The 13189-nt window shown below is 30.7% G+C and overlaps 2 protein-coding genes across 3 annotated transcripts in view; both read left to right on the top strand.

Annotated features, from left to right (window-relative positions):
* Positions 1-13189, top strand: part of LOC127287022 (uncharacterized) — a 442987-nt gene that overhangs the window by 68945 nt on the left and 360853 nt on the right. For both annotated transcript variants that reach the window (XM_051313719.1, XM_051313718.1), the window contains exon 4: positions 10502-10617. The gene's annotated coding sequence lies outside the window, so the exon portion shown is untranslated. The remainder of the gene's footprint in view (positions 1-10501; positions 10618-13189) is intronic.
* On the top strand, positions 568-4860 carry LOC127287017 (segmentation polarity homeobox protein engrailed-like). The gene is made up of 2 exons (XM_051313713.1): positions 568-1747; positions 3335-4860. The coding sequence occupies exons 1-2, from the start codon at positions 1024-1026 to the stop codon at positions 3748-3750; spliced, it is 1140 nt and encodes a 379-aa protein (XP_051169670.1). The 5' UTR covers positions 568-1023; the 3' UTR covers positions 3751-4860.

Below are 13189 nucleotides of genomic sequence, written 5' to 3'. Positions count from 1 at the left end.
CAGAAGAAATGAATTAGCCGAAATGTTGGCTCTTCAGCAGCATTAAGGTGAATTGAATAAAGGGGGAAAAGGACATTGGAGAAGAGATGAGAGAAAGAGACAGAAATGGTAGGGACTTTATCAGAGGCGGAGGACCTTTTAGCGCCTGTCACTGGGGGCGTGAACATTCAAAAGAGGTGGGGCAAGATGGCGGGCGGGGTACCCCCACCAAATGTCGATCTTAAAGTGGGAGGGGAACTTCTCTACAGTGGCGTGGGCAAATTATTATTTTTTTTTTTCACTTTATTTATTTTTTATCATAGAAAAATTTAATTTTTTTCCAAAATTTGTATTATTTAAAATTTTTTAAATTGAATATAATATAACCAGAATCACGAGATTTTGAATTAAGAAGAAACGTTGGCGTGGGTAGGGGAAATAAGAGTCGAATGTGGGGGGGAATCGAAAGTTCTCCCCACCTTTATGTATTTGTGAGTGGAAGGGATTTGAGGAATACCTCACCGTGGAGACGTTCCATGATAGGCGGAGCGTACGGTCAGAACTTTAATAGAGATACAATCGAGGGTGTCTAGTGCACTGCACTCAGCTTCGCGTAGGAGGAGTGTAGAGGGAAGGGGGGGAGTGGTAAGTAGGGAACTCAGGACCATAGTTTAGACATCACTGAGCGACGGATGGACAGCCAGTCAGACCCGTCACGGCAGTCGCTCGAGTACTCGGAAACCACCGGGAAAAATCTCTTTCCAAACAGTTGCGTTGTGCTCAGCATCACTGGACTAATTTACCAGAGATTTCTCACCTGCCTTAGGAATTGTCTTTAAAAGATTTTGATCATTTTTGCAAAGAGTGATCACGTGTTCTGAAAAATTAAGTGCTGTATAAACACTTTTTAAAAAGAAAATAGTGACTAATAAGTGCGATTTAAATTTGATTTTCAATTGAACATGAAGTGTATCTAAAAGTTGAAGTTGTAATAATTTCTTCAGCTTTGGTGAAGAATATATTGAGATATTTTTAAAGTTAATCATGAGTGTTGCATTAGTAAGCATGGAGTCGGCTTATGGATTGCGATTGGGAGGTCTCGCGAGTCATCATCTTCATCATCCACTACTTCATCATCATCATCATCGTACGTGCTCGCCGCCAATGGCCGAGAGTCACGTGATCTCAAGACAACAGATTCATCATGATGAACGTTCGGAATCTGAATCCACAGCCTTAAGGTTCAGTGTTGTTAATATTTTGCGACCCGATTTTGGCAAAGAGGCAATTTTAAATACAAAAAGTTCATCAACAAAATCGACAACAATTGTCAAGCCAATTGCTCATAGTCCTATTCCACTGCCGCGTGATTTAAGTCTTTCTTCATCGAGATTATCGTCACCTCAATCACCGCCGTCGACGACAACAACAACAACAACGAATTTCAGTCAAAGGGACCGAGATTCCTCCTTTTCGTCCCATTGCGGCTTAACGTCGCCACTCCAAAGGCATTCCGGACTCAGTAGGAGCGGAAGTCTTGAAAGTCTTGCTAGCAATAGGAGTTCTGTGACTGGCAGCTCTGTCACCGGCGCTCCGTCCTTGTGCTCGACCTCGTCCACCATCAGCGGGGAATCCATTAGCGGTGAAAGTAACAACGGAAATGCAGCATCCACAGGAACCGGCTCAACATCAACCAATGGTGGCAATGGACAAAGCGTTTGGCCTGCCTGGATTTACTGCACTAGATATTCGGACAGACCTTCTTCTGGTGAGTTGAATTTTACATTTCACTATAAATATATAAATTCTTTTTATTTCATATGTGTATATAATATAAATTGATGTTACTTTCTGATTCTGAATACTAATTTTTTATTTACTAATTTGAAGTTAAACTCAAATGTTATTTGCGAAATTTTTTTTATGTAGTGACAGCGGTGGGATTCTATTTTTGTAGAATTTTCTATTTTAAGTTTTATTAGCTAATTTCAAGGTAATGCTACAACCAATTTTTTATTATTATCAAAGTAAATGGAATAATCGCACTAATATCATATAATGTGGATTAAAAGACTAATTGAAAAGAAAAGAAATTTTATTTACATAAAAAATCTTTAAGGAAGATAATTGAGAAAATTTTTAACTTAATTTTTCTGTTTAAAATAAAAATATTACCTTAAAGTTTGTGGTATATATGTATACCAATTTCTGCCTCCAAGTCATGAATGTTAGGGATATAATTGCACATGCACTTTTATTTTAATTCAGTTTTACAAGGATATAAAGACACATTTGCAGTTTACAAAATAAATAAATAAATAGGATCATTATTATATATATAGTGAAAGAAGTATATATTAGGACATAAAGGTATATAAATATACATATAGAGATGGGGCTATATTTAGTAACGTGTTGTGTACAATCGACTCTGGAGGTTAATGGACGTTGAAATAGCAGCTGCTAACTTTCACAGGGTTTAATTGTTTCACAGTTAGAACCATGACCTACCCCTAACAATTAAATACTTCTTCTTTTGTTGAATTCGCCACGATAACTCGAAAGCCTAGACGTGCGGTATAACAAGACATTGTGCCCTCTTTCTTATACCTGCAACTATATACATATAGAAGTGTACATGCATTTTTTATTAAGTACACTTATATGTACAGTAGCCGTGAATTATTAGCTATAGAGCTTATTCGCTCATCATAAAAGTGAATAGAATATATAGAATTGCAATAAAATTGTAATACTTAAAGGAAAAGAATCATTCATCTTTTCTCATATTAGTTTTTTTTTGTCCTTTTATCAATTTTTAACATCTTTGAATTTTTCTCTATTTTATAAACGAATATATAAATTATATGAATTTTTATTAGTTGGTGAATTTATTCCTTCCTAAAATTCAACAAAAATAGAATCCCACATCGCTGTCACTATTACTCAATATTTATCCATTCAGATATATCATTGAAAAAATTGTTCTCTACAAAAAAAATTGGTTCGCACGACAGGTTTCTAATTTTATTTAATATTTATATAAAGTCTCCCGATCGTTATTCTATACACCTAGTTACAATTTATAATTATGTTTTCCATTCATACAAAGGAAAATAAGGGAGATAATAATCGAACGAATCAGAAAGTAACAACTTGCAATGAATTAATAATGCAATAATTGATTTCATGTTGCGATTTCACATTTCTTGTGAAAAAAAAATATATATATATATATATATATGTTTACTTGAAATTTTCAATTATTTTGTATAAATAAATAATTTTTAATAGAGTTTTATTAAATATGAATTTTTGATTGGTTTTAACCTTTTTGTTTTTGATGTTTTTTCAGGACCCCGATCAAGACGAGTGAAACGTTCGATTGGTGACAATAAGACCAACAGCAGTCCTCCATCTGACGAGAAACGACCTAGAACGGCCTTCAGTGCGGAACAGTTGGCGCGACTAAAGAGGGAATTCACTGAGAACAGATACTTGACTGAGAGACGAAGACAGCAACTCTCGAGAGACTTGGGTTTGAACGAGGCCCAAATCAAGATCTGGTTCCAGAACAAGAGGGCGAAGATCAAGAAATCCACTGGTCAGAAGAATCCACTTGCTCTTCAGTTGATGGCTCAGGGTCTCTACAATCACTCGACAGTTCCAGTCGATGAGGATGACGAAGAAATCGACGACAGAGAAAGTCAACAGTCGTTAAAAAAAAAAAACCCCTCCCTCCAGCCTCTTCAATGGATAGAAAACCAGTGACACCTTCTGCAAAATTCTTTGCGATTTCTCCTTACGAAAGATAAGAGAGAAGGAAAAAGATTGATGAAGAGAGAAATAGAAGAGATGAACGATAACTCAACGGATGACGCGATTGCAGAAGATTCCCAGATGCTTATGTACAAAAATGGAAGCAGGAATTACAAGGATTGGAATTGCAACGATTTTGCTCGTAAAATATCGAAAAAATTGATTCACTTCTTACGATGCTTTGGGAAAAATATCTAGATGTACAATTCATCAAGTATGTGAGTGTAATTTTAAACAGAGAGAGAGGGAGAGAGAGAGAGAGAGAAAAGAAAGAGAATCTATACCGGTGTGTAGATTTTTATCAAGCTTTATCATCTAGTATTGTAGAATATCACTTACCAGAGTGTTAATTTTTTTTATCAGGTTCTTTTTCAAATAATGAAAAATTTCATTCGATATAATAAAAGTTGAATTATCCTTGAAAATTGATCAGTTTTAGAAATAATTAATTTTTTTTTAATGTATCTAAATTTATCGAATTTTCGTTAAAGAGACGTACAAATATTTGTAAATATTTCTTCAAACGCATAAAAAAGTATATATACAAAAAAAAAGAAAAATCATTTTTCAAAGAAATATAGATATTATCAGAACAAGTAGCTCTATAATAATCTGTAAAACTGATGTCGACTGTATTTATTGGCTGTATTTGTAGGTAGAGAGTTTATAAATAAATTTATATGTATAAATATATGTAAAAGAGGAAAGGTCGATTAAGACGATGTCTTTAAAATATTTATTTGATTGTAAATAAATTTTGTAAATAAGAAAGTGTAAGATAACGTGTTACATACAATTTTATCAAGAGATATATATATATATATATTATATCTATAAATAAATTCCCATAAAATGTATATATATATATATATATATATAATTCAGGATTTATAAAAACGATCTCATGACATTCGTCTGTTAAAGATATATTATAATAAACGTTAAATGTAGAATTTATAGCAAGAAAAAGCATCCCAGTGTCACGTATAACGCTTACTATTAACTTGTAGCGAAATATTCGGTGTAATCCATATTGAGAAAATGATTAAAATAAGAAGTACAATGAAAAAACGTTGTTTTATTTTGGGAAACAAATTTTTACCTTTCCTTATTTATCCTTTTACCGAAATATTAATTATGCTCTTAAAAAATTTGAAAACTTTTATTACATATAGTTTTTCTTAAAAAAATATTTCATTTTGTTTACTATGAAAAAAATTCCATTTACATTGTATATTTTTGTTAACCCAACAGTGGAAAATGTTCCATTTTATATATATATATATATATATATATTTCGGGACGATTCCATTGAAATATTTACAAGTATATTTTTAAGAGATTCCGGAAGTATTTATATATTACTAAAATATGCCTTTGATGTATACTATAATATTATTCCATTGAAATGTTCTGAAATATTTCATTGAATTATATTGCAAATAAAATATTCTATTTTAATATTTTATATAAAAATATTGCAGAAATATTTTCTTGCAGAATTATTGATCTTTTTATATATGTTTTAATAAATAGAGAAATAAAATAAACTCCAACTAAAAACAAAACTAACAAACAACACGATTAAATGAGTGCAAGAAAAAAATGTTTGAACAATATATAAAAGATTAAAATTAAAATATGACACTTAACTTGAATATATATAAGTGTGAAAAATGATTAATTAATGACATATTGCTTGAGAGGAAATATAAACTTTTTTTTATTTATTTTGCTTTTGCCTTAAAATAGTCGATTATTACAACATTGCACATAATTTATTGCAAGTTATTAAAAGGTTATTACGTTATAAATCAATTCTGAGACAAGACATAGGACAAGAAAGACAAGTTACCTTCGAGCACAATGTGTGTTAAGGGTGGTGCAGGCAAAATAAATGCAGATCCTCCTCTTCCTATTACGACGACGCTTTCGTGAATTATATATATGCATTCGATACATAGGTTACATAAATAATATATTCGTTTCAAATCATTTTTAATTTAAATAACAGTCAACGCATTTTCTAAAATTGTTTTTTTTACAACAATTATTATAAATAATTAAGAAATAATAATTAATAATGATTAATTTGTATAAAAATAAGTTTATGAACTTTGACATTTATTATTTTTTATTAAGTAAATGTAAAATTATAAACAATATAAATGAAAAGTTCAAAAACATGAATAAACTTCCCAGATAGCATGTAAACTTGCAGCAAACTTACCATACAATATTGCCAACCTTGCATGGCAAACTTGCCGCAAGCTTCAAATGTCCCACCTGACCCAAACTTGCATGGTAAGCTTACCGAAAGATTGCTCAGTAAACCTACCGAAAGATTACAGTGTAAGGTAACTCTAAGATTGCACAATAAGATTACCGCAAGATTTCTCAGTAAGCTTGTAGCAAGGTTGCCAAATAACCTTGCTTTAAACGTAAAAAAAAAATTTTTTCAATGTTTTGTCTGATTTATATAATCAAATTTATATAATAAAATTGTATTAATTTGACAAAACATTTTTAAAAAAAATTTTTTTAGGTTTAAAGCAAGGTTATTTGGAAACCTTGCAACAAGCTTACCGTTCAAGCTTACTGAGCAATCTTGCGATAATCTTATTGTGCAATCTTGTAGTAACCTTACACTACAATCTTTCGGGAGGATTACTGAGCAATCTTGTAAGGTTGACAAATAGTCAACCTTGCACGAACCTTGCTAGAAGGTTACCATGCAAGCTTGGGTCAGGTTGGACATTTGAAGCTTGCCGTGCAAGGTTGGCAATATTGCGCGGCAAGGTTGCTGCATGTTTAAAAAGTACATTTTTAAAAATTTGGAATATTTTCAAGTACGCATTTCAAAATATCCTGAAGTTTTTTTTTTTTTGAAGTACTGTAACGTTTGTAATTAAGGAATCAATATTTAGCTCGCCGAGCCAGGGTTCATTTATTGATTCAAAACAAAAAATGATAACAAGGTTAATTACAAACTGAAACAAATTATTTATTTACAACGGTATATTTACAATTGTCAAAATTATACGGAGATTACAAGAGGATCGTTGAAGTCGGTTTCAAGTGATATTATCGGCGTCTATCGAAATAGGTTGAGCCGCTTCAACTCGCTGCGATGTGCCGTGGAATCATTTACTCTATACTGCCTAAAAATCCGCGATATACTGGAGAACCACGAGTAAAACTCTTGTTTAATTTATACAACGGTAATAAAACGGAAAAATCTATTTTAAACTGCGTGAATATAATATTACGTTACTATACATTTTCGTTACGTTACTTTACGGTAATTTTACACTATATTACAAAAACCAATTTACTACTTCAACGGGTAAAACCACGTCGACGCGAGAGTAAAACTCTCCACGATACTTGTTCGGAGTAAAACGCCTAGAATAAGGCTCCTCGGGTAAAACACCTAGTAGGATTAAGACACTCCTGGACTCCGTGTAGCACGAGAGTGACGATCATCAGCGGCAGCGTAGCTTATATAGCCGATCGGTGGCCTGGGCGCACGCGAGAGGGCTCGGCGATGCGTCTCACGCGTCGAAATCGGGTACTACATTGCTACGCTCCGCGGTCGGTAACATGTTTATCGACGCATGACAATATTTGGGATAAATATTTATGGGCGGATTTCTAACTATCATTACAGTACCTATAATTATATTTTATATCGTCTATTGAAGTATAAGGAAAAATCAATTATAAATATATGTGACGCGTCGCGAAGAAACGTATACCTTAGAAGCAAATGAATTATAGGTTATGATTACAACAGTTTTACCTTGGTAAAAAGTTTTTTTTTCGTTTTCGCAACATCAAAATCTGTTTTTATTGTTTATTTTAAACATCGAAAAGTTTTAAACATCATTGGTTTGCATTAATATTTTTATACTTTTTGTATATATTGTCACTTTAAAATTTCAAAATATAACCTATAATTTTTTGTTTCTAAGGTTTCTTATTCTTCGCGACGCGTCACATATAATAAATTAACATTCATATACTGTTATCAGAAGAAAAATATGTTATCATAAATTGTGCAAATCATTAAAACGAAATGTATATATGTGTAATTACTCGAAAGTGTGCTTATACTTTTTTCTGATAGCATATAACATTTATCTTAAATTAATTCCAGTAATGTGCTCGAATATTTTAATTAGGAAGATGGAATAAACAAAGATCGAATCGTAATATATATAATATGTTTAACGTGAAAGTTTCCCCGGAGATCGACGATAATTCCCCTTCCATTAAAATCATCACCCGCATCTGTCAAACGTTCGCCACGCAATTCGTTTCCCACATTTGAAGACGTATCATTATTCTCGAGAGGTGTATATATATATATAGAGAGAGAACTTTTTCCTGTCATACTCACCTTTTTCGTACATATACTGTCAACAAACAGGAATAAATATACGTGGTAGCTCGTTAATTTCAGATCAATTATTGTGTCGCCTTGTGACACCGCCAAAACTTTGCGAGTATATACATATATAGTGACAATTACGACACGCCCTCGCATGCACAGATAAACCTATAATTAACAACTTTACTTTTTGATTTTTAAATTTTTCTCTTCCAAATAAATATATATATATATAAAGCAAAAAATGTTAGGTTATATTAAGTAATAGTTTTAGCTTAATTAAACGTTCATCTTGAATAATATATAACTATAATTAACACAAGATTTTACTTAATATAATCCGAGAAAATTGACATTGGATTTGAATGTAATTTTTTGTTGAAGTTTCTTCTTTGAAATATGTAAAAGTAAAATTCTATTTTACATATTTTTTAATACGGTCGGTAATATTTGCTATGCTCATCGGAAAAAAAATTTATTTAGTTAAACTAAAAATTATTTAACCCATTTAAATCATTTAATCCATTAAATCTGTATTTAAAGCATATAAACAAACGATATAAAAAGATTTTTTTCATCTGTTTGAAGAAATCCTGATTTTTTATCCATTGATGGTAAAGTAGATTTCTATGTTATCAGCAGTCGGTAGAAAGTAAATTACTATCTTCTTCTTTTCCGACTGATGATTAGGTAGATTAGTATATTATTAACTGCTGGTAAGCAGTGTCTTCCCTCTTTATCGACTGATGGTATGGTAAATTACTATATATTATTAGTACCCGGTAAGCAGTTTGACGTGGGAGAGGGGGGATTCAAAAATGGATTAAAATAGCGTGACGTAGTTTATAAACGACCTCTTTCCTCCTCATTTATTGATGGTAAGGTAGATCTCTACATCAACTACAGTAAATAAGAAATAAATTTTTGAATCCCTTTATTGAAGAATGTTTTGAAAGTAATAAAAAATATGTGCTCTTAAATAAAAAGAAATGATAGTCGTTGAAAGTAGCGTTACTCATTATTTTATAATAATGAAATGTCTATACATTTTTGTAAATATCTTTTGCGGCGATTATTCGATTTGAATTTTTCAAATTGGAGCTTATTGCTTGTGAACAGACGAACAAATGTATGTATCATAGAATACCCTTGACTGATGGTAAGATAGATATTTATTTTGTCAGCAGTTATGAATTTTATTTTTCTTGCTTACCGCGGCTTTTCAGAAGAAAATAGGATAATTTTTTAAATATTGAATAATTTTCAAATGTAATATATAAATATATTCCTTTGTAGTATTTGCGGATTTCAATATTTATGATTCAATTATTTCCACTTTATTTTATATATATTATGTATACTGAGAATGAATAAAAATAAACATTTTTTAAGTAAATTTCTACAGTGCTGGCACAATTAATGAAAATATATTGTTTTAAGCGTAAAGTAAATGCATGTTTGTTTTTGCGATAAACAATGTCCTGTGGCCATTAATTTGCGACATTGCAAGGTGTGGTGGCGCAAGAAGGCGAAATTTAGTGAGCCACTGGCGGAAGACTAGAGACCCCTAATGGCCATTGCAATGGCTGTTTGTTCAACCACAGAGGCAACCCCATTTTCGTTGTTTCTCCAACTCTCTCATTCTCTCTCTTTTGCTCCTTCTCTCTACTTGATCTCGTTTGCAGGATGCTGCATTCTAGTAATTACGCATTGCCGTATAGTTAAATACAATGGCGAGGACAACGACTCTGTAATTTATCCCCCGTTTGGTCACCATGAATGTACAACGAACACGAGGTGGATGAGGAAAATACAACCCTTAACATCTGCCCATCCGAAATAATTATCACCCCACAATGCTCTCAAATCATGTCACATTTAATCACCCTGTTAATTTTCAGATAATGCATGCTAATTTCGTGATTTTTTTTTTTGCTGGATATTTTCAGTAAAATATGTTATCATTTTTATGCAACTCTATTTATTATTATTACTATTTAAAACAAATTGTCAACATTATACTTATATAATTTGTAATCTGCTTTTTTCTACTAAATGTAATCTTGTTAAAAGAATGTTACTTATCTTCATTTATAAATAGAGCTGTTAAATTATGAAAAAAAATAAAATTAAAAAAAAAAAAATTAAAATAATTTTTCATTTATAAATATATTAAATATTTTATTAAATTAACATAATATATTTTTGGTTGTGTTAATGTAAATAAAAAGAGAAAAATTATTTACTTAAATATGTGAATTGGAAATAAAAATACTTAATAATAGTCGTTTGGGTCTTTTGTTTTTCAAGGAAAATGCAACAAAACAAGGACTTCGGGACTTTCGTCTCAATATTCAGGCAGTGTGTTGATTTGCGATTGAGCTGCGTGTACACTTAGTTTGATTATATAGCAGAGGTCATGACCGGTAAGTATAGTAAAATTTGTTAATAATAGGAAATACATTTTAAAGTCAGTTTATATTTGTGAATCGTCCTGTTAACTGTGGTATATTTATTTTTTCGGCGAGAACGAATAAAAACGTGAAAACTTAAAATGTATTTTTTAAATATGTTTTTCTCTAATGTCCTAAATTGTTTAACTGCATTTGTTTAATAACACACGGAGAAAAAGAAAAAGTAATTTTTACTACTTTCAGAGTAAAACTGGACCAACTCGAAGTTTCTGCGCATCTCTGGCAATTTTTACTCCAAAAATAGTAAAATTTATTATTTCTGTAGTAAATTTTACTGTTTCCGTAGTAAGTTTTACTATTTCTAGAGTAAATTTTACTATTTTTGGAGTAAAAATTGACAGAGATGCGCAGAAACTTCGAGTTGGTCCAGTTTTACTCTGAAAGTAGTAAAAGTTACTTTATAAAAGAAATCTTTTTTCTCCGTGCATATATATATATTTAACATAATTTTGTCAATAGTATGTTACCGGGAGTGTTCGAATATTCTTAAAATCGCGTGTGAGTGTTTTTTCAATCTGGAAAAACTACGTTTCAGTGCCGTTCCAGGATATAGAGGTCGGATATCGACGAATGGAGTACAAGGTAAGATTTTTGGTTTTATAATTAATACATTGGGTGTTTTCGGGAGTTGCTGACAGTATACTGACAGTAAAAAATTACCCAATCAGAATAAACATGCTGATGGATCAGCCAATCACAACATATTGCACTATAGTCACAGCAAATCCCGAAAACACCCATTATATTAAAAAATTAAAGTTTATTAAATTAAAATTTAAGGGACATTCTCTGCCCATTTTTCTCCGTGAATTAAAAACTCATTCAATACATGAAATTGTAGCTTAAGATGTCTAATTTCATTTGCCATTTAGTGTTTTTGAAAATATAAATATGGACGATAAATATGGCGTCTGGAATAAAAAAATACATGACATAAAAAGGTCTAATGGATATATCGCGAAAAAATCGAACTTTTAATTAAAAGCATTGGGAATGTAAAATCTCAATAGAAGGGCGAAACATATTTCTAGATTAAAAATGTACAGGTGGAGCTCAAGTTGATTTCGTCAAAAATAAGCGCTAATATTTAAATTTTATATTATACATGAATCTTATTTATCAAAAACACAAACATTGAAAATGTTTAAATTGCATATTTACAAAAAATGAATCATTATAACACTATTCTACACAAGGCGGAAATAAATTTTCTAATCTCCTTCAAGTTTTTTATTATGCTTTTAGATTAGTGTACAGCTGTTACGTTGTAATGAACATAACCTATTCAGTTAAAGCCAACTTATATGTCGCAATAATTAGCGCGCGATAATTTTAAAATATGTAATACATCTTAATAACACTTACATGATATAATATATTATTTTCCTTTGTTATTAATAAATAATTTATAAAAAAGAAAAATAAACATAATTACAACTGTAGGTAGTAAAAAATATTGTTCTTAAAGAATGTTTTTTTTTATTTACAGAATGTAATTTTTTAAATTAACCATTTCAGTGACTACTTTAAGAGACTAAAAAATTTCTTTTCACTAACTTCACATTATACTTTTCAATTTATCAAAAATTTAAATTATTTAAAAATAAAAAAAGCAGAAAATGATTAGTGCAAGAGAGATTATAGAGTAAATCACTCTCTCTTATTTCACATTCATAATTTTTTTCTTTAGATTTTAAATCGAAATGGAACAAAAAAAAGAGCAAGAAGAAATGAAATCATATTTTAAAATAAAATTAATAAAATGGAAATTGAAAAAAGAACAGAAGTTGTTGTTAAAGCTTCAAAAATTTGTTGAATTATTTAGACAAGCCAGATTAAGGGCTTCGGGGGGGGGGGGTCACTGACTACGAATATATGATGATTCTGAAGTTAATTTTCAAAAATCAAAATGGCGGATTCAAAATGGCGGACGATTTTCTAAAACTTTATCAGATTTGCCTGAAACATTCTACTCGGGGGTTTTTCGGGTCGCTGATTACGAATTTGAAGTCGGTTTATGAAAATTCAAAATGACTGATCCAAAATGGCGCCAAAAATATAAAAATTTGATAAGATTTGCCTTAAACTTTTTATTTAGGAGGTTTTTGGAGTCGTTGATTACGAATTTATTTGAAGTTGGTTTTTAAAAATTCAGAATCGTGGGAATTCAATAAAAAGGGTTGGAAAAATATTGTAAACCGAGATTTCCATTAAGGAGAAAGTCCTTAGTTAGGGAGAGTTATTTTGAGTCCTCTAAATTTAAATGATCGCAGGAAGTTATGTTTTTTTTTCTTGCATCATTTCGCTTCTAAAAACATACAGGATGGTAAAAAAAATAAAATTTTAATTTTTGACCATTTTGGAAATTAAAGTCTTAAAAAAATTTATGCTTTAAATATCTATCTTCTTTTAAAATTTTGACTATTTTTCATCGCCAATTTTTTTCCACATTTTTTTTTAATGATTCTTAAGAATTTCTTGCGTGGATTTTCAAAAATATTAATTTTTTAAAAAAATAAAAATT

This window comes from Leptopilina boulardi, unplaced genomic scaffold (assembly GCF_019393585.1).
Source record: "Leptopilina boulardi isolate dan_hultmark-lab unplaced genomic scaffold, ZJU_Lbou_2.1 LbouV2_367, whole genome shotgun sequence".
NCBI lineage: Eukaryota > Metazoa > Arthropoda > Insecta > Hymenoptera > Figitidae > Leptopilina > Leptopilina boulardi.
The sequence above is the reverse complement of the archived record's forward strand: the minus strand, read 5'-3'. Positions and strand labels throughout refer to the sequence as shown.